The sequence below is a fragment of the Periophthalmus magnuspinnatus genome, chromosome 6 (assembly GCF_009829125.3).
Source record: "Periophthalmus magnuspinnatus isolate fPerMag1 chromosome 6, fPerMag1.2.pri, whole genome shotgun sequence".
Taxonomy (NCBI): Eukaryota; Metazoa; Chordata; class Actinopteri; order Gobiiformes; family Gobiidae; genus Periophthalmus; species Periophthalmus magnuspinnatus.
The window spans coordinates 13506985-13531337 of record NC_047131.1 but is presented as its reverse complement, the minus strand read 5'-3'; the positions used below and the strand labels follow the sequence as shown (position 1 = coordinate 13531337).

Here is a 24353-nt window from a genome sequence, read left to right as displayed (position 1 = left end):
AAAATATATATTCCAATTATATTTATATCTGGGTTCCATATTACCAATTGTAATGAGGTCCAACAAGTGAGTAAAAAGACTTCACTAAATATCACAATTTGGTATTTTGGGGAGCTGTATGACTGAAATGTTGCACACTGTTCTAATATAAATTACCTTCAAATGACATGAAACAGTCCCTTTTGGTGTGGCAATATTAGATTTCTATGGAAACTGTTTTGCAAGCAACCTCTTCACAATCTTTTTTTCATGAAATGGACGAATAAAGCTACCCAAAAAACTGTACAGTTTTAAAACACAAAAATTACATTCCCTAAATGTTTGTGTAATACTTGTCCTGTACATTTTGTATCTTCAACATTGTACACATGGTTAGCATATGCTGCTTGTATGAGTAGTTTAATGTTGCACTTAAAGCTTTGGGTTATTTCAAAGTTCTAAGGCAGCCATCTTGGAGTAGTATTTGGACGGTCTTATGATCACGTGGTCCCCTCTGATCCACTGGAAGCTTGTGCACCATTTGTGGAGGAGCAGGGAGCCTCCTGCTCAGTTTCCCGAACGCAAATCACAGCATCTCCACTCACATTCATGAGACACTGGGCCTACAAGACAGAACACACTTTAAGAAACAGCTTTGTGTAACTTGCAGTTCATAGGGATGACAGAATACCTGGTTTTTATTTGGATTTTCCATCAGCATGCATTCTTTCATACTATAGGAAACAACGGCGTTACCACCAAGAGCTGCGACATGTGCTCGAACCATGGCAAACACCTCTGCAATAAATGAGTGAAGAAAGCCACTCACGCCTCCTTCCTGTAGAAGGAAAATTTTAGCACATACAATATTGAATAGCTGTCATGTTTATCATAATCCACATACCTCACGCAATGATGTCGTTTCCCTTATAAAGAACATATTAATGATTCCAAGGTATTTAATAATGCGGGTCCCAGGCAAAAATGCCAGTGGCGTCATCTTGACCACAGTGACTGAAGTGCCTCCAAAAGAACGTGTTGAGCGCAGCGAGCGAGAGCGCCCCTCTGGCAGAGGGCTGGAGCGCTCCAGAGAGGAGACTGCTCAGAGAAACATCATGAAGACAATGACATGCAGAAAACAGAGACACAACGATACCGAACAAGCTCAACAAATGTATAATCATGAAGTCATGTTCTTCTACATGCAGAGGTTAAACCCAGTTACCACATGCAGAGCATTAGAGGCATTTTCCACCCGAGCCTGTGTAGTGAGTGAGTGAGTGAGTGCATGCAGTGGCTGCAGGTTTGGAGGTGCTGAGTATGTTTGGAAAAGCAGGCTGCCATGCACCCGAGTCAGACAGAGAGTGTGCAGACAGACACACAGACCTGGGCACAGCTGTGGCACTACACTGCTCAGTACAGTGACTGAACTGTTCTGTGTTTGTGAGACAATGAGATGAACAGAGACTATGAGCTGAGGACCACATGAGCCAGTGACAAAGTGTTCCAACATTATACTGTCAAAAGACCTGCTGTTCACTGCCTCCATCAAACTCACGAGCTTAGAGTTTACTTACTGTGCACAGGGCTGATTTCCACATATTTCCATGGCAGCACTGCCCCCACCCATTCCCTTTTTCTTGCCATTTGTTCGAATCACAATAAATGATCATTTACAAACTATACCCAGCGTATTGCAGGAGCATACAGGAGAAATCATAGCAGAAATCAAAGTCCTATGCATTGCATTACTGCTCTCATCCAGAATTCTGAAAGCTTCAGGCAGTTCAAAGCCAAGCTGTTGATTGGGATGACTCCGCAGGGACCGGGCTTGATCAGAATAGCTCCGCCCACAGTCGCATGCACAGAGAGGTGTGTGTGTGTGAGAGTGTGTGTGCTCAGAGACTGTGTCCTCGTACTTGTCTTAACTGATCCGCGTCTTATGGTGTGCGCTTTCAGCCTAAGCAGCTCTATCCAGGTGCTGCATCTGTCTGCAAAGGAACCGTAATCAACCGAGGCAGCTGGAGAGAACACACAAGAGACAAACAGCCCGCACCCAGACGGACAAAACCACCACACAACAGCGACGCACAAACACAAACAACACAAAAGAACAAAAGAAAGTGGATGAGGTTCCAGGAGCAGTGCAACGTCAACTCGGACAAAAAACGGGCCTGTGTAGTGGTGTGGGAACGGGGAGAGAGGGAGGGCGCTCACCTCGGGACGACACGGTGGAGCTCTCCTGGACACCTGAGGGATACAAAGGTTAAATTACAACTCGGCTTATACAAAAAAAGATACCCCGCTTTATATAGAAAATGAACAGCTGGTATTACTGTACAGAAATAAAATTAAAGAGGGGGTATTATGCAAAATCAACTTTCTGGAGCTTTCTCCCATGTTATAATAAGGTCCTATTCAAATCCTCCTTAGTTTGGTTAGCAGTACAATTCTGTCCAATGCTCGTCCCACAAGCCTACGTCACTCATTCTCCCACACCAGAATGTTCTAAACCTATACAAAAGCAGGACACAAAACAATATACTACACACCTTCACAAACCTAATCCGATGTGCAGTAGTTTTGTTTATCGGGTGCATGCTAATTGTGTTGTGATTTAACACAAAGAGAGAAGGGACTCAAGAGTATCAAAATCGAAATGGAAACTTAAACGTGTTACATTACAATACGTAATTTCCGGTGAATATAGCATTTCCAAAACATAGAAGGTAACATGGTGATCCAACTATGTTCTGTGTCTGCAGTTAATACGACAGAGTGAAAATACCCCTTCTTTAATAATTCCAGAATGATAGGTTTTATAATTTAATCAACTTTCAAGTATAACCATCTGTTCAAATTCTGCATTTAAAAGGCCATCTAAATGTGTAAATAGGGCATGTTTTCAAAGTCCTGAAGGAGACCCACACCTCGAAAAGTACTTGACTACTAACATTCCTCTGAGCTCTACCTTCACAGCAACTCACATCACACCCTGTACAAGTGGTCACATGACATTTACCTGACGCCCGCATCATCACCAGTTGATTTTGACAGAGTTTTGCGGCTGGTGTTAACAAAGAAACTGTGCCTGTATTGTGAGTGGGGATGTCAAAGCTTGTTAGTAATGGAAGTCCAAGCCACCTTATAGGTTAAATGACAATAAAACTACATATACCTGTCATTTTTGAAGTCTGGACTGCAGCAGATGAAGCGTCTGCACACAACTCCAGAGGAAACTGCAGCTGCTCCTCAGTCTCACTGTTCCCTATAAGAACACACATTACGGCAGTAGTCAACTAAAGAAATTCTTGGTCAACTAAAGGCAAAGGCTTTCAAAACTATTGCCTCTCAATGTATCTGACCCAAATTACACTCACTCACAAACAAAACAAAAACTACTTGTGTAGAAGAGGTCAAATTAAACAATGTATTTACATAAAGAAAGATTCAACTTGTGAGGTTAATCTGCCTTTTTATATATAAATTAGGGGTAGGTGAAATGACAAAAAATGTGTATTTATTTTTTAGAGCCAGATCACAATTTCAATTTTTTCATGATTCAAGTAAAATTTGTTTACCTCTTATAGGCAATAGAAAATAACAAAGTCATCTGCTTCTTTAAGTTGACACTTCACTGTGATTAGTTAAGTCCAGCTATCACACAGAGGCTAACCAATTGGAAAAGTGAGTGAGAAATAAAGTGTAGAATAGACAAATCTTGAATCAATATGATGATTTCACCAAAACAACAGATCGTCAGATAAGATTATGGTTTGATTTTTATCACCATATTGCCCAGTACTAATATGAATACGAAAAAATACCAAAACTTGTGCAAACACTCTCATTCACAAGCCTACTTCTCCTTTTTGCATTTCTCCCATATAAATCATTAAAAACGAAATAAAAATAACTAGCAAACCAATACAAATATTGGTCAACTAAGATACCATTGACTGATTAATCCCTACAACACAACCAAATCAGTTTGTAAGAAAAAAAAACCCTAACCTTTGCATGGAGCTTTCTCAGCTGGTTTGTCCTGAGCCTGGTCCTTGTCAAAAGTCATGGCCACGGCAGTAACAGCCACCTGACAGAGGGGGAGCATTTGATGAGTAGAATGATTTGGAACTGAAGGATGGAACATGTTGTGGATTTCCTGTTACCTGTACAAGTTCTTCCTCTGGCACAGCAACAGTGAAGTTGAGATGACAGAGACAGCAGGGAATCATGGAGCGCAGCTTGAAATAAAAGCTCTGAGAGCAAAACAGCAGGAGAAATGTTAACATCACATGGAATGAATGCCAGCGAAGTGAGGCTGCTAAAAGGGAAATATAGTATCTTACCTTTAGCAGATTCTCACATAGATCAGTGAAGATCTTGTTCAAGACTTGATTAGTGAGATTGACATTGTTCAGCCGTAAAACTCTGACTGATGTAAACATCTGTTACACAAAAACAGAGTTAAGCAACAGAACCCAGCCATGTGCATAGAGAAGAATGAGACATGTTTCGTCCTTATGTCGGACCTGTACGGCTGATGTCCAGTTGTTGATCCCAGGCATGATCTCTGTGTTACAGCTGTAGAAGCCTTGGATAAAAGGAAAATGAGTAGACCACTGAGATTCTTGGGCCTTGATGTGTTAAACTGTTGAGGTAATCTAATAATAAAAATAAGGAAATATTCAAACCTAGGGGAGGAGCTGCATCGGTGAGAAGGGAATGGATGTCTTCCACAGCATCAGTGTCATCAATCTACCGCCATAACAAAAAAAGAGTGAGCACCAATAGAATTTAGAGTATATTTCCAATTTGGAGTTAAACCATTTGCATCTACAGACTGTCTTGCCTTGCCTAGGACCAGAGATATTTAGAACAACAGAAGAAATTCACCTCCAAAACAAAAGCATCCTTCTTTCCATGGGAAAGGTCCAGTTCTGACACCTCATCCGAGCTTTCTGAATGAGAGCGGAAAAGCCTGGAGCGCTGCCGGGGTTCAGGGATGGGAGAGCCCACAGTCTCATCTGTTAGATCCTACAGCCACACAGAATCAAAATTCATTTTTGGAAAAGACAAAGCAGTAAGTGGAATCTTAGTATGTTGAGAGTGAATCGCATGCCCGAGTACACTCATTCCAGCTCTCAGTCAGTCACACTGTGTTAATGTGGAGGTGGGATTGAGGTAAGGAGTGGAGTGAGGGCCTATAATCATGGTACTACTGTGTTGCCCATAGGAAGTGCTGCTGTAGTAGGTTACAATGGTCCTGCTCCCAAACGTCCCAGATAAGTCATGTTACAAAGAACACAAATGGTGCAAAGGTGAAACAGAGGACTTGTCATGCTGCGCTGCATCTCACAGCAAAGGCTCAGTACCATGTTTACGCCGCCAAACACCTCGGGATCCAACGCAAATATTTTCTTTCATGACCAAGAAAAAAGCAAAGCAGGGTTTCAATCATCAGGCGGAATGTATAACAATATTATGGGCGTGTATTATTGTCTTATATCCAATATAAAACATTTACACAGAGCCCTCTGCTGACATCAGCTCAAGGCACATGGAGCAGCATATGAAAAGACGGCTATTTATTACTCAAAAGGGAGACACTACACGCGAAACAATTTGAGTTTTTTCTATTTTTTGTTTTTTTGTTCAGTTTGGTCTCTTAGTGTAAAGGCTTTCATGTAGACCAAATTAAATATTAAAACATCAAAACAAAAATTTTAACAACTTGCAGTCATAGTGTTATATGGAACATTGTAAATTCAAAAGGTAATTTTCTCAAAATGCATTTTTCTCCCATAGAGATAAGGATCACCCTTTAAAGTAGCACCTACATACACCAAACTTTACAGTCTTGTACAAGATTTTGACAGATCGTAAAAAGAGATTTCTTTTATTTCCAATTCCAAGTTATTAAAGTTGACTCCAAAAATTAAGCAAAATTAGATGTTTTAGGCAATTTTTCAGTGAGGTTTAGTTTTCCGCTAATACTAAATGAGATCATTTGTAACTAAATGAAGCAAGAAATCTAAACCTGACTACATTCATTTGATTCAAATTTCCCAAAGGTTTAACATTTTGGCAGTTTTTACATAAAAAGCCTTACATTTATAAGAAAACATAATAAGATGAAAAACTTGTGATATATTTTTTCTTACATTTGTATAGGTAAACTAGAGAAGAAGTTTCAAATTGATATCTCCAAATTTAATATTGACATTGATTATTCTTTATTAAATGTAGTTGGTTCAATGTTCTCTACACTGAACCACTCAAATGAGGAAGGAATCGATTACTTGTTAAAGGTAAAACAAATATCTGTTATGTGACTAACCAAAGTCTGTGTGTAAGCTTGGTTTCTATACATGACATAATATGTGAGGAATGTTTATGCACTACTCCAATATGAAACTTGTATGTGGTTGGCCCATGTTAGCTTACCGGGGGGTTGATTTGGTAGAGCTCTTTGTTTCGGGAAATGGTGTCATTGATTCTCTTCTGAATGGTCTGGATGTGATGCTCATTACTGAGGTCCCCCGGGGTCTTTCCTGCAATCTGAATACCTCCAGGAGCAGGAAGGGCAGTCAGATAGACTCCTGTGGCAGACTGTGACCAAACCAAAACAGCACAATGGTTACTACACAAAGACCTATGCAACATGGCAGAAGAACAGAGAGCAGAGGACCTACAGCCAGCCCCAGCAACATGTTCTCGCCCACACTGATCTGAATGTGCAGGCCAAACAGGGCGTTCATGCTGCGCAGCTTCAGCTTGTTCATCAGCTGAGTGTGAAGCTCGTACTCCATGAAGGGCAGCAGGTTGGAGATGGCTGTGGCGTTGACTTCTCCCTGGGCTTTCTTCTTCAAACGACAGAGTCTACAAAAGACACAAAAGACACAAGTAATTTTTTTCAAAAAAGCTATTGCTACTTTGAGACCAGGACTCAAAATTCCAAATCTCTGTAAAATCCAAATCTATAATGTTTAAATAAGGGATACATAAATGAATACAAATTTACAAAAATACTTTACAACTTAATCCACCTTGTACTTTTTCATGAAAAATGTATCAGGCTGTGTTTGCTAAGGTGTGTGCTCTGTCAGCATGGTAACTGCTGAATATTCCACCATAGACCTACACACAGTCCCCCTCTGCGTTATGTAAGGTAAGATACACGTTATTGTCCCCATAGGAAAATTTGTCATATACATTTGCTTAACTTCTAATCAAGAAAGCCCTTGTGTCAAGTATTACAAATCTATTCCTACCACAAAATTCTGAGTTCTTAACTAAAAACATGTTTTAGTTACTTTTGTTGTGGAAGTTGATTTCTCATGTAGGCAAATGTTTAAATGGATGATGAAAGCGGTACCTCTGCCTGCTATCCGTGGCAATGGAAGATGGCAAAAACTATGGCCAGTCCAAGCAATGTGATTTGGATAAATGAGATGAAAGTACAGTATAGATAGTGAAAACAACATATGAGACATAATATGCCTGACATACCTGGCCTGAATGAGACACCCTTTTCCTGTGACTGCAGCTTCAGATGGCAAGTCTATGGTGGTGAACAGTACATCAGGGACCTATGGCACATAACCATGGCACTAAAGTTATTGGAGATTATTTTTGAGAAAATTGTGCAAGATGAGGCAGTGCACCTTCTGCCGACGACAGTGATAACAATATGTGAGCTGGGCAGGGAAGGGCATGTTGAGTTCATCATATGGGATGTGGCAGAACCCACAGCTTGGGGGAGATGGCTCTTCAAATCTGAGAGGAAAAAAGGTCAAGGAAATTAGGTCAAATATTGAATGCACTTCTGTGTGACTATATTTGATGGAAAAGGTACCTCTGGTCTGTACTTCCAAGGTCTAAACAACCATCGCGCATATACCGTGGATTTAGAATGGCTGCTGTACCTGATGCTGATAAGATACAGACCTCCTCACTGCAAAAATATAGCAATACATTTATAAAATTAGGGAAATACAAGCATCATACTGCTTGTATTTTTGCACATACCAGATACTAGTACTCTCGCTGTAACCCACAACAGCATGGCAACCAAGAGCTTTGGCGTGAGATTTGATTTCTTGGCGTATTTCTTCCCACCAGGCATCACGAGTCTCTGGTTCATCTGAAAAACACAACATTTAAAACATCTAAGTGCAGAAATACCTGCAACGTTTGACAACACCAAGGAGACAAGTATCTCCATGGTAAACAAGTATCTGACTGCTTTGACTCGTCAGAAAGACAGAAAATAGGGTATTTTCTGAGGAGGAAGGGTTCATCAAAGCATGTCAAAAGCAGCTATAGTTTGTGAAATGTGAAGGCTAAAATGACTGGAGATGATGTCAGGGTGATAATGGAGGCAAGGGACACGTTAGTCCAATGAGGTTCATCTGGTCTTCCATTAATTTATTTTAATAGATTCTTTTTCCAGACCAAGGCCTGGAAGGTTTTTACACAGTTTCGACTGCTCACTAGTGGTCTTCCTCAGAGTGGTCCCGTGATGTTGCTGTGATGGCGTTGTCGTCCTGCCTCCACTGGTAGGAAGAGAGTGCCAAAACCTGTTTAAATCAGCTGACCGAACGTGTCACAGCAACATCATGTAACCACTTTGAGGCAAACTGCTAGTGAGCAGTCAAAACTGTCAGGTACTGAAAACAAACTAAACCTTGGTCTGAAAAAAGATTCTATTAAAATAAATGAACTAGTTAGTTGAGTGAGGCTCTGTCAATTGTCAATACTTCTTATCTGTATTGCCTTTCCAACAATGCTTTCAACTAATACTGTCTAATATATGTTTGCAAATAGGTTACTATATCTGGTTGTACTCAATAGAGTGTTGATTTGATGTTATTTGATGTAATTTTCGCTGTTGATGACATAGGTAAAGGTATTATGGAGTTTTAGAACTCACCGCTACTTCCTGTATATGTCTACTTTTCTTCACAACTTTTTCCACACAAACTAAGAGATAACAGTTAACAGACATAAAATTATGATGAATATTTCCCATATGTATTAATCCTGAAAAACATGAAACTGTCATATGCACTTAGGAATAGAAACAATTCTTTCTCAAATCTGCATTCTGGAAAATATGAAAGGAAATGTACTGTTTTGCATTTATCTTTAACAGTATGATTAATTGCTTTAGATTTGTTAAGATTTCTAAAAGTGTCCTACTCTGCAGAGCAGGGAGGATGAAAGAAAATACAGAGAATGAAGATGTAGAGAGATGAAGATGACCAATGATCAGGCATCAGGCCTACGAGATGGCTTTAGTAAACCAGAAGCAGCATGTCACACAGGCACAGGCTCACCAACGTGCACGCGTATGACCATGTACACGCGGATGAGCAGAGGAGGGCCATATTCATTCACCAGAGTCCAGCTCCAACAATCAACTCTTTCCCTCAGTCCCAATCAACCAAGCCAGATGCAGGAGAAATGTAGCTCCAAATGCAGCCTCTAGTCCTTTCTTCTCCTCTCAGTATGAATACGGCCCAGTGAGGTAAGGATGCACATGCCTGGTCAGTGGCTCGCTCACACAGAAACCTCCTAAACCTGCGCTGGTCGAGAGGTTTGAGCACAATGCTGTTTGAAAGCATCAGTACAGCGCTAGGACCAGGAGGGGGCGACAGCGGGTGGAGGGCAGGGAGCCAGGCCAGGCTGGAGAGGGAGGGAGGGAGCACAGCGCATGCTAAACTCAGCTTAGCAGCAGCATACACTCACACTGATAGGCAGGAGGATGGCAGCTCACTGAAGGCCACAGGTGAACAATGTGTTAGGCTAGTCTACTGAGTGGTTCACAAACTCTCACATCAGGAGCTGAAGAGATCTTCATTGGTCAAATCCTGCCAATAGGATTATTGTGTTGCTTCTGAGCACTTGATTAATGAACAAACTCATCAAAGAAATGCTGATCAAAAACAAATCTACGAAAGGCCTTTGACACCTCATTTCAATAATACAATATGGAAAACAATGGATCTGGGGACAGATCGCAGCAACTCACAACAACTTACTTTGATCTAAACAAATCAAGGTACAGGAACATATAGTGTGGAATACCTCAAGAATCAGTATCAGGACCTGCATTAAAGATCCAAGTTTCATGTAAACAATAATGGATGAATTAGTAATAGCAAGCCCACCCATAATGCAAAACGTGCATCTGACTACTACTTAATTCCGTAAAATGTGGTAAACACATTATTTAAGAACAGTAAAAGCAAGAGGGTAAGGCACTGGTTACAAAATAAAAATAAATGTCTGATTAATGCATTTATCTAGAGATTCATGCATGAGCATCTATGCATGACAGGACTCATATGAAATACCAGTCACCCATAGGCACCCATACCATAATTGTGAGAACCACTCTATGAGACATACTTCTCTATAGTGGGAGTAGATTGTTTGACAAATTGCAGTCACTGAGCTGCCATCACTCCTGTGGGAGAAAGCATAAAAGGGGAAATACCTGCAGTGACACTATTCCAGTCTAGCAGTTTGTAAGAGCGCGTGTTACCCAAGGCTGGGCCAGAACACACCGTTAGTACAGGAGAAAGACAAGAGAAGAGACAGTCTAACACAGAAGCACAGCACAACTCACATTCACCACAGAGACACAGCATTGACTGATAGAGCAGTAGATAATACGGCTAAACGAAAGCCAAAGGCCAGAGCACTTGCAGGCAAATGGCATGAAGCGATTAGAAGATCAGAGAAATCTTGTCCTTAACTAAGCCAAATTCATAAAAGATCACCGCAACAACTGTTAAACAGACTTACAGAGCAGAACTGTAAGTTCTTACAGAAGTCATGTTCTGACAAACTGGACACTCTCCTCTTGTCCCCTCAAACCTCATCAGCTCCCTTCTTTAATCAAGATTTAAAATGCATTTTGACACTAATGATATTTTACAGCTGATGTTATCAACATTCCCTGAGGGTGATGCACACTAGAGGCACTGCTCTGTCTAAAGCTCTGTTACTCAAGTTAGACTTTAATCTGACCATGAAGAACTGACTTCATTTGAATTACAACAGGATGAGCGGATTTGTGCTGTTGAGTCCCTCTCACATCAAACTAAAATTGTTGGCTAATGCTAGCTAGGTTGTAACTGTAAAGTTAGTCACTCTCACCTTTTTGTTGAAAATCAAACGCCTAAACAGGACCATGAAAATGTGTTGCTTACTACCATAAACTTTTTTTTTTTTCCCCAGATAGTTTTCAGACAATATTAAAACATAAATATGTAAGGCCTATGGTCAAATATAAAAATTATATCAATATAAATATAATATAATATAATATTATTATAATATAATTATAATATAATTAATATAAAAATACTGCAACCCTTCATAAAAGCATGTCACTAGCCTGCTGCCATTTCTTCAATAACATAAAGATAGAAATTAATTCCACGGTAATTTTCTCAATACAATAAAGACCAATATGGAAATTCTTTATTATACAGAAAGGAGGAGCATATACAACACCACAGCCCAATCTGCAGCCAATGCTTCAGCTGAAGCGAGCAAAGAAATCACCTCCAGACCACCACCGCACCACAGCACCACAGCACCCAGACACATCAGTCACATCACCATTTAAACAGCACGCGGAGCTGGCAACAAGGTGAAAGATGCACCAAGAGAAGTCCTTTTCAATAACTACTTAATTATCCTTAGACCACTAATCAGATCAGAAATTATAGCCAGGAACATCTTTCACCTTCTTAACAGAAAAATACCAAAGATTTATCTTCAATCACCACATACATTTAAATGCATTTCACACAAGAATGGGCCAAAGAGGTTTTGTACATGTCTGTTGTACTCACCAGGGTTGTGAATGCGGTCCAACAGCTTCACAGAGCGGGCACTGACCACTCCACCAACATGCACCAGAAAACCAGGAGGGAAAGAGGTCAGCGTGAAGAAAGGGAACTCCTGCGGGGAAAAAATAGGAAATATTAAAATTACATTAAAAAGTACACATTAAATCAAATCTAGTATACTTTATCCCTCCAGACCAGTCTTTATGTGTCTGATAAAATGCACTGTGTGTGTTTTGAAATGTATGGTCTGGAAGTTCAACAATTGCACACAAAGTTTGTTTACTGATAAGAAATTTTCACTCGAATGCTACTATACAGCAGGGATACGATAGGGAAGATGAACCAGGCATGCAGCAAGTACAGTGGACTTGTGGAAGTGGACACAGACAAACAACTTCAGATGAAAAGTACTTCAGAAGTAAAGATCTCTTTACATTTGACATGCTTCATCTGTCCCCAAACACAAGGTCCATTACGATCAATCATGATAAGTAAACCCATGCATTTGCAATACTGTATGACATTTCAACTATCATGTTCTTAACCATGAATAGGTTAAATAATAAAGTAGAATGTGTAATTAACATTAAATAACATTATCAATCATTATCATTATTTTTTTTGTGACTCCAAGAATGAAATTGCTTATTCACAATCACTAAGAGCAAGCCATGACTGGTGATGATGATGCATTGTCTGATGACACAACCCTTCATTGATGTGCGACACACAGATATGGGGCTCTGCATCATCAGTCTATGGATCTTTGAGAGTAAAATGGGTTCCAAGCAAACACAAAGCAGGGTCACATCAAAGTGAAGGCCTGCTTCCATCAGAGTAAGAGCCCAAGAGGAAGAGGCTGAGAGGGGCATGGCCATCAGAGGCTTAGGTCTCAGAGGGAGAAGTGCAGATAGAGGTCCCACAATAGAACATACCCCAGTGTTACACAATAACCTAGAGGAGGATGCTCCCTGAGGAGCACAAGGATCAAGAGGACAGAGAGAGGCATCAGAATCTGGACCTGGAAGTCACAGGTCTTTACATTGGGCAATGTTTTGTTGACAAGTACACAGATTTACACAATTTGTTTTCATACAGATCAAGTATAGCATTAGGTAAGGTTATAGTGCAGTGCATACTCGCTGTTCAAGAGCTGTCTGTGTTTGTTGCCTTAGCAGAGTCTTCAAGGGTCCAGCCTCTTTTCCCCCGCTGCCACCACTTCCCATGCCTGTTCAAAAATAAAGCCATTGTCAACTGGTTCATAAGAGCTCAATGCATTTTAATATCTGTTCTCCTGCTTTTTTAAATAACTATTTTATTCTAAATAGAGTAGCTATGCATGCTGTAGAAGAACCTTAATGACAGTGTGTTAGTGGAGTTATTTAACACTGTACATAACCCTACACTGATCTCTGGTTAACACTTGAGATGAATGTGAAACACACAGGTTATCCTACAGTACCAGAGGCTGCCATGAGCAGCAGGTCCTCATTGAAGGACACACTCTTTCTGAGCAGGGCAGAGTCTGAGTGAGTGGTGGAGGGGAGGGGTGGGTTGCTGTGAGCAGAGCACACAGAGCCAGGACCAGGGAGAGACAGGATGTCTGTGGGCAGGGTGGGGGAGCTAGGGAAGAAGAAGATCCCGGGCCTGCGTCTCATTGCCTGGTGGTCCTCTGTCCAGCACAGACACAAGGCAAACGGACGGATGGAGAAACATAGATACAGAGATGAAACAAGAGTAGAGGGAGCAGAAAGAAATGCAGGAACCAAACAACAGTGAGGAGAATGACTGTGTGGCTGTGCAATATGACATTCTCTACGCTGACCAACTACATTAGCTATTTCTGACAAAAATCAATTTTAAGTGAAGCTATGAACTCTTTGAAGAACTATGTTCCAAGATTTAAAACAAGATTTGCAGGATCAGCAAAACACATTTTGTTCAATGTATTTTATATATATCATTGAGGGTTAATCAAGATGCTTATGGAGCACAACTAATTATTATTGAAATAATCAACTAATTGTTGAGTTTTCTGAACTATACTTTAAAATCTGTGCATAAAGCATCTTGTTATATAATTCTTCAGTGTCTATATAGCACTGAGGAGTTCACTAAGGTTTTAGGCTAAATGAAATGGTGTGAAACAAATATGAGAAAGTAAAAAAAGACTTGAACACAAAGGAAACTAGATGAAAGTATGCATAACTACACAGAAAGAGGGACATGTACTTGTGAGGACAGGGAAAGCCACTGCTGCTATTGCCCACTACAGTGTTTTTTGGGGACAGTGCTATAAGACTTACCTTCCACTCTATGAATGACCAAGCTGGGAGCTAATAAAGAAGTTATGTTAGCTTAATGGTCAATAACAGTCAGTCATGAGACACAATGCTTCCATAAACAAAACAAAAAAACAAAAAAAAAGAAAAAGTTGAAATAAAACATTGCTTAACTTAAATGAACTTAAAATCAAACATATCCACAATAACAGCACAATTGACTATGGGAGAGGGAGATGTGTGACATGGGAGAATGGGTGGGTGCTCTTACCCGTCTTGGGCGTCAAACTGAGGTCTGTGTCGGATGAGGAGGACTGGCGACTGCATGGCTTGGAGGGAGTGAAGGGGGGAGGAGAGGAGGAGGAGGTGGGGAGAGCTCGGAAAGGGGTGGGCGGCCCGGAGGACGTGGGTAGGTCCTCCCCAAACACTGGCCTGGCAGAGAACAAGGGAGTCAGCAGGTCAGCCCCCAGCAGAGGACTGGCTTCATATGCTTAGAGTATGGGCAAAATAATATATGACCGATATGTGCATTTATACAAAGAGGGCTTGGGAATGTGGTCATGTCTCACTATGCAACGCACAAAGTATGAAAAGCTGGAAAAAGCTAAATGTGCAGTTCAGCCTTGTTTGATTATAACAGAGCAACAATGCCTAGAAGAAATATTAGTCAATTTCCCTGCTTCTGCAACCAGTTAAGAAAGCCAAAGAGAGGTGGTGTGTAGTAGAATGCTGATCTAACATTCTCCATGACTGATCTGGTGCGTACTATTGTGTTCTTTGGCAGGATTCTACACTCTAAAATTATAAAATGTCAGTCTAAGCAAAGTGTTTAAAGCTACACAGTCATTAATATACTATCTTCTTTTACTGTCGTTGTTTACCAGTTACTTGATGACAGATGTGCTTAACAAACCTTTAGGACTAATTGATAAAAAAAATAACACATATATGGCATTTTATGATTTAACACATCCATGATTGAAATCTTTTCATAGTGTATCCGAGTGATGTGTAAATACACGTACAATTCGATACGCGGGTCACAGTATTAAGACACCTTTCATACATTTGTGTTTTTTTGCTAATTACTAATAACATGTTATTATTTTCTGTTCAAATATAGAAGGGTTAGGCCTTTATGGAGCAGTTTATATCATGTATCTGAACTTTAAGGCACTATAGTAGTATAGTGTTTTTTGGATTGTGAGGGTTGTCTTGACCGATTCCATATTATATTGAGTATGTTGCATATCTATTGTGACATTCTACTTCTGGATACAATAGTACATATTCTGCCATTTTCTTTCAATATCGAACATGGCTTTTCTTTTTTTTCTGCATCATATTTTGCTTTTTAAACGGTTGTTTCATGGGCCATATTGTATTAAGAGCATGTTGAGAGCTGACCAGCATTCTTCTGATCCATTCTCAAGCCCTGTGTACTACCCTATGTAGTGCCCACATGTGAGTGTTTGCTCAGGGTGAGGCATGTGATGCTTTGGGGATAGTTAATGGACTACAACACACAAGACACACACCACACCAAGCAGACAAAAAGGAAAGCAGCATGGCAAAACAGAGAAAGCCAAAAGAAAACCAAGGAGACATATTGAAGCATGTGTCCCAGTACCAACACACAGGGCCTCCCTCACCACTGCAGGCTTAACACTAGTTTAAATTATATCTGATCATAACTAACGTCTTTCAGGGTATATCTTCAGGGTATAATAAGAAATAAGAATGGCCAAACATCATAAGTGCTGTGTTACCGTTACCAAATTACAAACTTCTCAAATCACAGAACTGATTAAACACCTATTGATACTTTGCAGTGACATCATGCATCATGCATATCGTACTGCATGCATGTCTATGGAGGAATGTTCAGCAGTTACCATGGTGACACAATGCACACATTAACACTGCCTGTTTTTAGATTAACTGCTAGCTAATGCTAGCCAATTTGGGGTTGTAATGTTATTTGACAGGGAATTGTTTTAATGGCACAAATCAGCTCACCTGTCATAGTTCCAACTAAGTCAGTTTTTATGGTCAGGTTGTGTTAAAACAAAGCTCATTAAAGTCCAACTTGAGTAACAGAGCTTCAGGCGGAGCAAAGCCTCAAGTTATCTTCATCGCCCAGGGAATGTTGATGACATCAGCTGCAAAGTATTAATAGCATTGTGTTTTCTGTTCCATCCCTAATCCTGTCTCTGCTTTATATAAAAAAGTTTGTGATGAAAATGGTAGACGATAATTGTTTGTGGGACATTTTATAGAATAGTGATAATCGTCAACAGAGATTTAATGAATTTTATCACCAGAAAAGGCAGGAAAAAAAAAAAAACTTATTCATAATCTCCTCTGTACTTTGTTATGAGTGAAAAAAGCAATTATGTAAATGCTGTTTAAATATGGAACTTATTCATAATATTAACGTTGTAATTATTCATATCCATAACATTTTAAACGGTCAGCAACTAATTGCATCATTAATTTGGTTTGATACAGGCCAAATGAATTTCTCTTTTATTTCTTTATTTTGGTAATATGTATTCAACACTGTCTGCTCCCCTGCGTACCAGTGAAGATGAGAGTGGGCACAGAGACAGAGAAGTTCTGGGTGAGCCTCTGGGATGTGCAAGCCGAGTGCACTGGGCTGTTGTGAGTGGAGCGGCATCCGAGGGCTACGGGAGACCTGGGCCAATCAGCAGAGACAACAGCGCCCCCCCACAGACACGCGATGAGCAACGTCCAAGTCCACATGAAGCCGGAGGTGGAGGAAGAGAGAACGCAAACAAGAACCAACACTACAGTACGGCAGGAGTGGAGTGACAGATCAAAGAAAGAGGAAGATTGGGGTAGAGTGGGGGCGTGTTATGAAGAGTCACATGCAAAGCTCACATGCAAACGCAAGTCCTCCCAATGATCAGGTCCAGCTCACAAAGCAGGTTCAGTCTAAGCAAACTGATTCAACGACAATCACAATGCAGTGTATTGTGCATTATGCTGTGTGGAAAAAATGTTCTGGTATCTACAAAAGCTGCTATCCATGGACATCAGCTTCCAATTATCGGTTCAGTTGATATTCTGGCTGGACATATAAATTGGCCAACTACAACCAGTAAATCGTTTTTATTACATAAAAAAAAGTCTCATAATGTTTGCATTTTTACAAAGTTGTTCTATAGATAGATAGCAGCTATATAACACATTTGGATCAGTTTAGTCTCATTTTATTTTTGTTTTGCAGTCTCAGCACTGGTATCACTTGGTATTGACCGATGCTTAAACCTACAGTATCAAAATCGGCATCAGAACTGAAAAAGTTAGATTGAAGTGTCCCTGGAATATATTTGGTTTGTTTCATGTGAATGGGTCGATTTCATATAGAGATGTTAAACCATAAACCAGGTCAACACAGTAAAAGGCAGATTCTACTAAAATTTCAATACAGAATTGTTGTATCTTAAGATGTGATAGCATGTCTGTCTGCCTGTAAAGCCTGTTAAGTCACACATGAGAAATGTTTCAGTTCTTTTATTATATGTGAATGCTTAGTATGATTAGATTAAACCTGCTTTGTTGTTAGTAAGAGCTGAATGCAGTAGAGATGCAAATAATTGCTGTAGTTCTGAGCTGAATGGAAACAGTTGTACAAGAACAATTAGTTTCCTTCCCAATCATCACATCTCCATCAGCGCTACAGGTTGTGTAAAGCACAGTACTCCCTGTGAGCAGAGACAGGAGGGTAAGGTGCAGCGCAGTGGCACAGCAGAGCCAATCAGCAGAGCCAGGCACAGGGCATACATGAGGCTGTGAGGATGGTTGTGTGCTTGTGTTATACATGTGTGTGTCTCAGGATATGTGGAGTGGCGTTAGTATTGGAATACACATGAGACACGTTACCAAACATTCACACAGACAATACTGAGACACACACGGGACAATGAAGACGCTTAGAAAAGCTCTGTCCATATGTACATTTACACAACTCTAAATACATTCTCATATATAGTATATACAGTATAGCTGATATGAAAGGAGAGTAGCGAATGCTTTACGCAAAACTGACTCAGATGAGTTTTTAGCCATGTTATAGTGCTGTTACCTAATCAAAAATATGCCCGGTGTTTTGTTTTATACACACATTAGAGTAATCCTGTATCTTTGGTCTGCCTGCATCTCCAAAGCTCAAAATGCTCTGTTCCACCTTGTGATGTCATGTACTGGTATTTTTAAAAGTTAGCATCTACTTCAATTGAACTGCTTTAGTCTTCAACTCACTAGAATAACTAAGTTGTTGGTTTTATTTTTTTATATTTTTGTTTTATCTTTTGTACAATCGAGATCGCCAATATAAACTAATATCTGCCAGTGCACCAAGGACGGAAGCTTTTTCAATGAGAATAAAACTACAACTGTAACTTTACATCAAAATGATCTAAATGAAGGTGTATGGAGGATTTGTGTGTTAAACATGTGTGAATGAAACAAAACAACTCCAGGCATGTTTGTGATGAATAAACATTACAACATAGATCTAAAATAGTGCAATATAGGTCTGTTAAGAACATGCTAGGTTAGTGAAGTCTATAGCCTCAGTCAAACAAACTACCCTAACCCGTCAAGGCTTTTATTATGCAAACAAAACTAAAGGGACTCTACACATTATTTTCTATGACCAGTGTTGAATGGTGGTCAAGAGGGTAGGTGCTAAACTGTTTAACCTCAAATTTAGCTTAAGGAGGAATTTCTTCAGGAGTGTCCTTCACCTGCTCATCTCCATGGAAAGGTTGTTGCTTGGCCTAGAATGTGACATTAAAGGGCCCCATTTCCTGATATCTCTTATAATGCAGTTTCCTCATCAAAAACATACCGTAACCAAAGTTCTGTTTTGTTTCATTCACACAGGTTAAAGCATGCAAATCCTGCATATTTAGGCTGAGTTTGCTGAGAGAAAACACTCTGTTTTCGCACCTTCACTAGAATCATTTGGAAAATTTCAGCCTTGAAACAGTCAATTTCTACTAGACAAAAGGTAAATGGTAGCTGTTAACTTGAAAACTACTGCTTCATAACATCACAAGGTGGAAAAGAGCAGTTAACCTTTAAGGTGTAAACAGATCAATAATGCAGCTTTACTCAAACATGTGTAATGAATCATAACATAACGCTGGTTATGTTTCTGAGGAGATAATAACATTCTAGCATGACTTAAAGCTCACAAGAGTCAATTTTTCGTAATATATATATAATATAGGACCTTTAAACAAATCTATCTCCAAAGAGACAATCAGGTGATCCAGCTCAAAGTAACAGCATGTTTTTCTAACATGCAAAAGTACAAAACACTTAGGATAATCCTAGTGCCATCCAATGAAAAAAAGTCTGATTAAACACGCCTTCCAGAAAAGTACTTGTAGAGAGAAGTATATTTACATGTGGACAGAGAAACAGGTCCATTCTTTCATCCTCAACATGCACACGAGCTTTGTACATTGTGCAACAAAAGGCTCCATGCTTGTGCTGGTGTCATACTCACTCCTTGCCCTCTTTGGAAGGGGAGCTGCAGGTGTTGGAGGCAGGGGCTATGTTACTGTGTGTGTTGGAGCTCTGTTTGTCCAGAGTACAGGCCGTACCAATGGCCCGCACCACCAGCCCCGACTCCCCCTCCAGGTCAAAACACTGCAGGTAGCCCACCACGGCGTTGCCACCCATCTCCAGGACTTTTAGACCAATCTTTCTCTGCAGCTCTCCTAAACACATGATACAGGTTAACCCGGGTTCCCACCAACATAGGAGACAGTGGTGCCCCCAATATTCAGTTCTCCACCACTGTCAAAAAAACACTTTGTATTCTCATAAAATTAAATAAGATCCTCAATGCAACTTTTTTGGTGGATGGTATGCTACCTGCCTCTTTGGAGATGTTTGTGCTTTGCCTGAAATGGCTTTAAACTATCTTAAACTAAAACCATCCATCTCCATGGAGACAAGCAGGCAATGATCGATAGAGACGCGACACAGCGAGAATGAATGTTCCAGGCAGGACAATAACGTCTCCCTAAAAACAAAGAAAGGTGGGGTTCCCTTAACTGGAAAAGTTACAAGCACCTTTTACTACACTATATCCTATATATACTATTACAGTATTATGTCAGTGTAATCCCTTAGTCTTCAAGGTTTGATCCATAGTAAAAGCCAAAGTTAAACCAACTGGACAAAAAGTTGTAGGAGTGAAAGTTGTAGAAGTGACGTGAGTAGAGAAACTACAACTTTTTGTCCAGTTGAGAGATTTAACTTTGGCTTTTACTATCCAGTATTACAAAATTACCCTATCCTTATACTGCACAGTAAGATCACCTTTTGCGACAGGATCATCTATGGAATACCAGATTAATTTCTTCATAAAAAACTAAAACATATGTCCAAAGGAAAAGAAATCTCACCAGACATTAGTGAGATGAGTCTTTGGCGCGCTTCATTTGAGGCCCGTGGAGTTCTGATACGGTCGATCCACTGGTACTCTGGATCCTCATTCACTACCAGCTCCTCCACAAAGCCATGCACCATTACAGCCCGATAGCACCGTGGGATGGATGTAGCTTGAAAAAAATATATCATTATATCATAATATTATTACTAACTCACCACTGTAATATGAAATTATCAAATACTGTATAGCCATATAATTAATGCAGTATTAGAAAATTACCCAGATACATGCACATTAAAAACATCAGACTTACTGCAGAAGAACTTGACTCCACAGGACGATTGCCTGAAGCGGTTCAAATCATTAAACAATTCCACTTTAACAAGGACATTAATCTCTCCTCTTATGCCTAGAGTTAGAACGCAATATAGAACAACTATTATCAGGTACAACACAAAAGTTAACTAGAATTCCAAAAAACAATTTTTGCACCATGAATTGTATCATAGATGGGAAACCAGCCAGATATGATAGAAGCCGCCTCAGTGGCTAGCAGTGGATCAATGTCAATGTAAACCTTCCCAATAGCGTCATTAGCACTGTAGGTGTCATGGTCCAGGACGGTTATCTGCAGCGGCTCGTCCTGCAGGTCCTCATCATCCACCTGGAGTAGAAGAGCACAGCGAATGAAAGCATAATTAAATTAGCAAGAGTAAGACTCTGTCACTGTCACAACCAAGAGAATGCTGCTTTGTTAATTAAAGCTCATATCATAGCATGGAGGCTATAAGAAATTCTTGGTTGACTTGACATGTACTGCCAATCAATTAATTGACTAAAACAAAGGTGTGGTAAAACCTCTCAAAACTATTACATATCGTTGTCAATTTCTGAGAATGTAACTGCACTCAAAATACTATAACCGAATGCAAAAAAACAACAATTTATACAGAAAAACAGTGCGATGAGACAATGTATTTATATAAATGTGTGAATTATGAATTTTATCTGCCTTTTTACAAAAAAAGACCAATTCTTCAGCTAACTCACAAACTCAGTAACTTCTCCTTCCTGCTGTTTTTCCATATAAAAACATATAATGTAAATAGAATTTTTAGTCAACTAAGACACCATTGACATATTAATCAACAAAATGACTCAAGGCCTACAGCTCTACATAGCATGGTCATTATAAACTGTACCTCAAATTTAAACCATTCAGAATTCCACTGGGGATTGAGGGACTTGGGACAGACATCTGTTTTGAATGTTGTGTTTCCAAACTTTACCTAAAATTCAGGGAGGAAATAAAACAATAAGAGTTCATCCAACTTTGACTGTATAATCTACAAAGGTTTAAAGAAACTCACCTCCACAAATGCATCTGTGAGGTCACTGGCCCTGTCCATCACAGGCAAGTGGCGCCCAGCCACTATTTTGGCCTTCAGTTTACCAGGCATGATTCACATGTACAGGACCTGCAAAGAAAGTCTGAAGTCAAAACATGGCACCAGCTCTGAACCACACTCAGTCTATGGCCACACTACTGTCACCTACACCAGTCAAGTATGACCACCTCAGAGAGACATCTGGGACTGGCACTAAGGACAACTTCTACTCACTGTTCACAAAGGGGCCTATATTATGCCATTTTTTGTGATCTTCCTATGATATAATGTTGTTTCCACGTCAAAAACATACCTGGAGTTTGTGTTGTGTCATTCACAAGTTGCTCAGCCTAATCACCTTGTGATGTCATGTGGTAATACACGAAGTACTGTGCTTTTAAATTACATGCACATTAACTAGAATAATTTGGATGATTTTAGCCCTGGAATTGCTTGCAATCACTACTGAACTAAAGGAAAAAGGAAAAAAAAACTACTACATGACATCAAAAGGTGGCACAGAGCATTTTGAGCTTTGGAAATGTAAGCAGACTAATAATGCAGGAAACAAAACATAACTCCGGGTATGTTTTTTACAACAACATTATAGCATGGCTTAAAGCTTACAAGAATCCGGTGGTCACTACATGTATGGAAAACATTACTGATTCTGTGGCGAGGGATTAACCGGTCAGAAAAGCTCAAGATACACCCAAGTGTAGCCTCCTGCTAGTTAGCCAGATTAACGTTAGCACGGCTAGCAGGAAAAGCCACTTAAATTAACCGCATTGCAGTCCATCTTCAGTACTACACATTTGCGGCCATGTTGCAGTTACTGGTGAATTGAATCAACATCTAGCACCACAAAATGAGATGATTCCGTGTGTGAAAGAGCTGTGATTCCTACCTGTGCTACAACAACATGGAGCTGTCAAAGCGACCGCTGTTGGAGGCTCCTTGTACGCGGACATTAGCGCTGACAGCTCTCCGTTCTGACCTCCGTGTCTCTCCCATAACACCGCACTCTGGAGACGCCGATGTGCAGCCACGAATCAGACTTTTCAGGCTAAAATAGACACACAAGCGGTGATTATTCGCTCTGGAGGTTGAGTTAGGCTAAAAACATCGGTCCGCTGGTGACATGACAGTGGAGTGAGCGCGTTACCCTGCTGCTAGCTGGTCTCGCGCACCGCTCTGATGAATGAGTGTGCGAGCTTCACGGACCGCGGGGAATTTGGCTTTTCAATCTAAATTCAACTGCAAATGATTAATTTTTTTATTTTCATTTATTTTTATGTATTTATTGAATTATTTATTTCATTTAAGATGGATATAAAATAACGATGTTACATAGACCATTGTGTAATAAAAGGAGCAGAAAGCAGTGTAAACTTCTAATATCCGCCCCCTTTTCACTCAAAACATTAACGGTTTCAATTTACTGAATTTGTAACAGATATTTACTTTATTATTTACTTATTTATGTGGCATTACATCATATTAACACAAAAGGTAGTTACTGCCACTGCATATTTTTCTAACATCATATTTGACATTTTCTTTTAATCTAGGCTGACACAATAGCTTTGAGCTTTAAATGCCATAAAAAAAATTGATTTTCATTTTTACCTTAATGTTTAAAAGAAAATAAATTATTTGTATAGCAAGTTGTTTTTAGGCCCGAGCCCATACAGGGAATAGGGCCTATTTAATACCCCACAGAAGTAAAATACTCCCTCTGTCGTAACGGGTGAGTGTAGCGGACCAAAGGATGCAGACTCGGGGAATATTTACAGGATTTATTGTAGAAAATAGACAAGGTACAAACAGTGGGTGATCCGGAGGTGAGCAGGTGAGCAGGAACACAGGAAACACAGGGACCGAGGACATGAAGGGACGACAGGAAGACAGGCAGACCAGACCAGACCAGACGGGCGTAGGGCAGAGCGGGCAGGAGACATCCAGGGCCGGAGCACAACAGGAACACAGGGACAAGTGAGGATGACAAGAATGCAGTGACACGACAATGATCTCACACAGAGTCTCTTCTCCCAGCTCCTTTTATGCACAGCAGGTGTGTTGATTGCGCTGATGGGCTGCAGGTGCACGCAGGAGGAGCCAGGAGCCCAGCCCAGATCTGGCAGGTGAGGGAGGGAAAGAGCAGGACAGAAGTAAAACCAGGAGCTGACAGTGCGGATCATGACACCCTCTTTAATACCCCACAGAAATAAAATACTCCCTCTTTAATACCCCACAGAAGTAAAATGCCCCCTCTTTAATACCCCACAGAAGTAAAATGCCCCCTCTTTAATACCACACAGAAGTAAAATACCTCCTCTTTAATACGCAACAGAAGTAAAATACCTCCTCTTTAATACGCAACAGAAGGAAAATG

At 40.2% G+C, this 24353-nt stretch overlaps 1 protein-coding gene across 5 annotated transcripts; it reads right to left on the bottom strand.

Moving 5' to 3' along the window:
* Positions 1-306: 306 nt before the first annotated feature.
* c2cd5 (C2 calcium dependent domain containing 5) lies at positions 307-23161 on the bottom strand. Of its 5 annotated transcripts, XM_033967782.2 has the most exons (29): positions 22866-23149; positions 21941-22048; positions 21773-21859; positions 21063-21234; positions 20884-20979; positions 20584-20739; positions 19677-19890; positions 14403-14563; positions 12989-13077; positions 11853-11961; positions 8011-8125; positions 7838-7936; positions 7647-7758; positions 7492-7571; positions 6675-6861; positions 6427-6591; positions 5355-5399; positions 4876-5016; positions 4674-4737; positions 4512-4573; positions 4329-4427; positions 4149-4238; positions 3994-4072; positions 3158-3247; positions 2197-2229; positions 1899-2000; positions 884-1077; positions 671-817; positions 307-602 (listed from the first exon to the last, which is right to left on the bottom strand). In XM_033967782.2, the coding sequence occupies exons 2-29, from the start codon at positions 22028-22030 to the stop codon at positions 480-482; spliced, it is 3201 nt and encodes a 1066-aa protein (XP_033823673.1). In that variant the 5' UTR covers positions 22031-22048; positions 22866-23149; the 3' UTR covers positions 307-479. The 5 variants fall into 5 exon arrangements, with proteins under 5 accessions (XP_033823673.1, XP_033823675.1, XP_033823674.1 ...); XM_033967784.2 differs by lacking the exon at positions 1899-2000; XM_033967783.2 differs by lacking the exon at positions 5355-5399.
* Positions 23162-24353: the final 1192 nt, after the last annotated feature.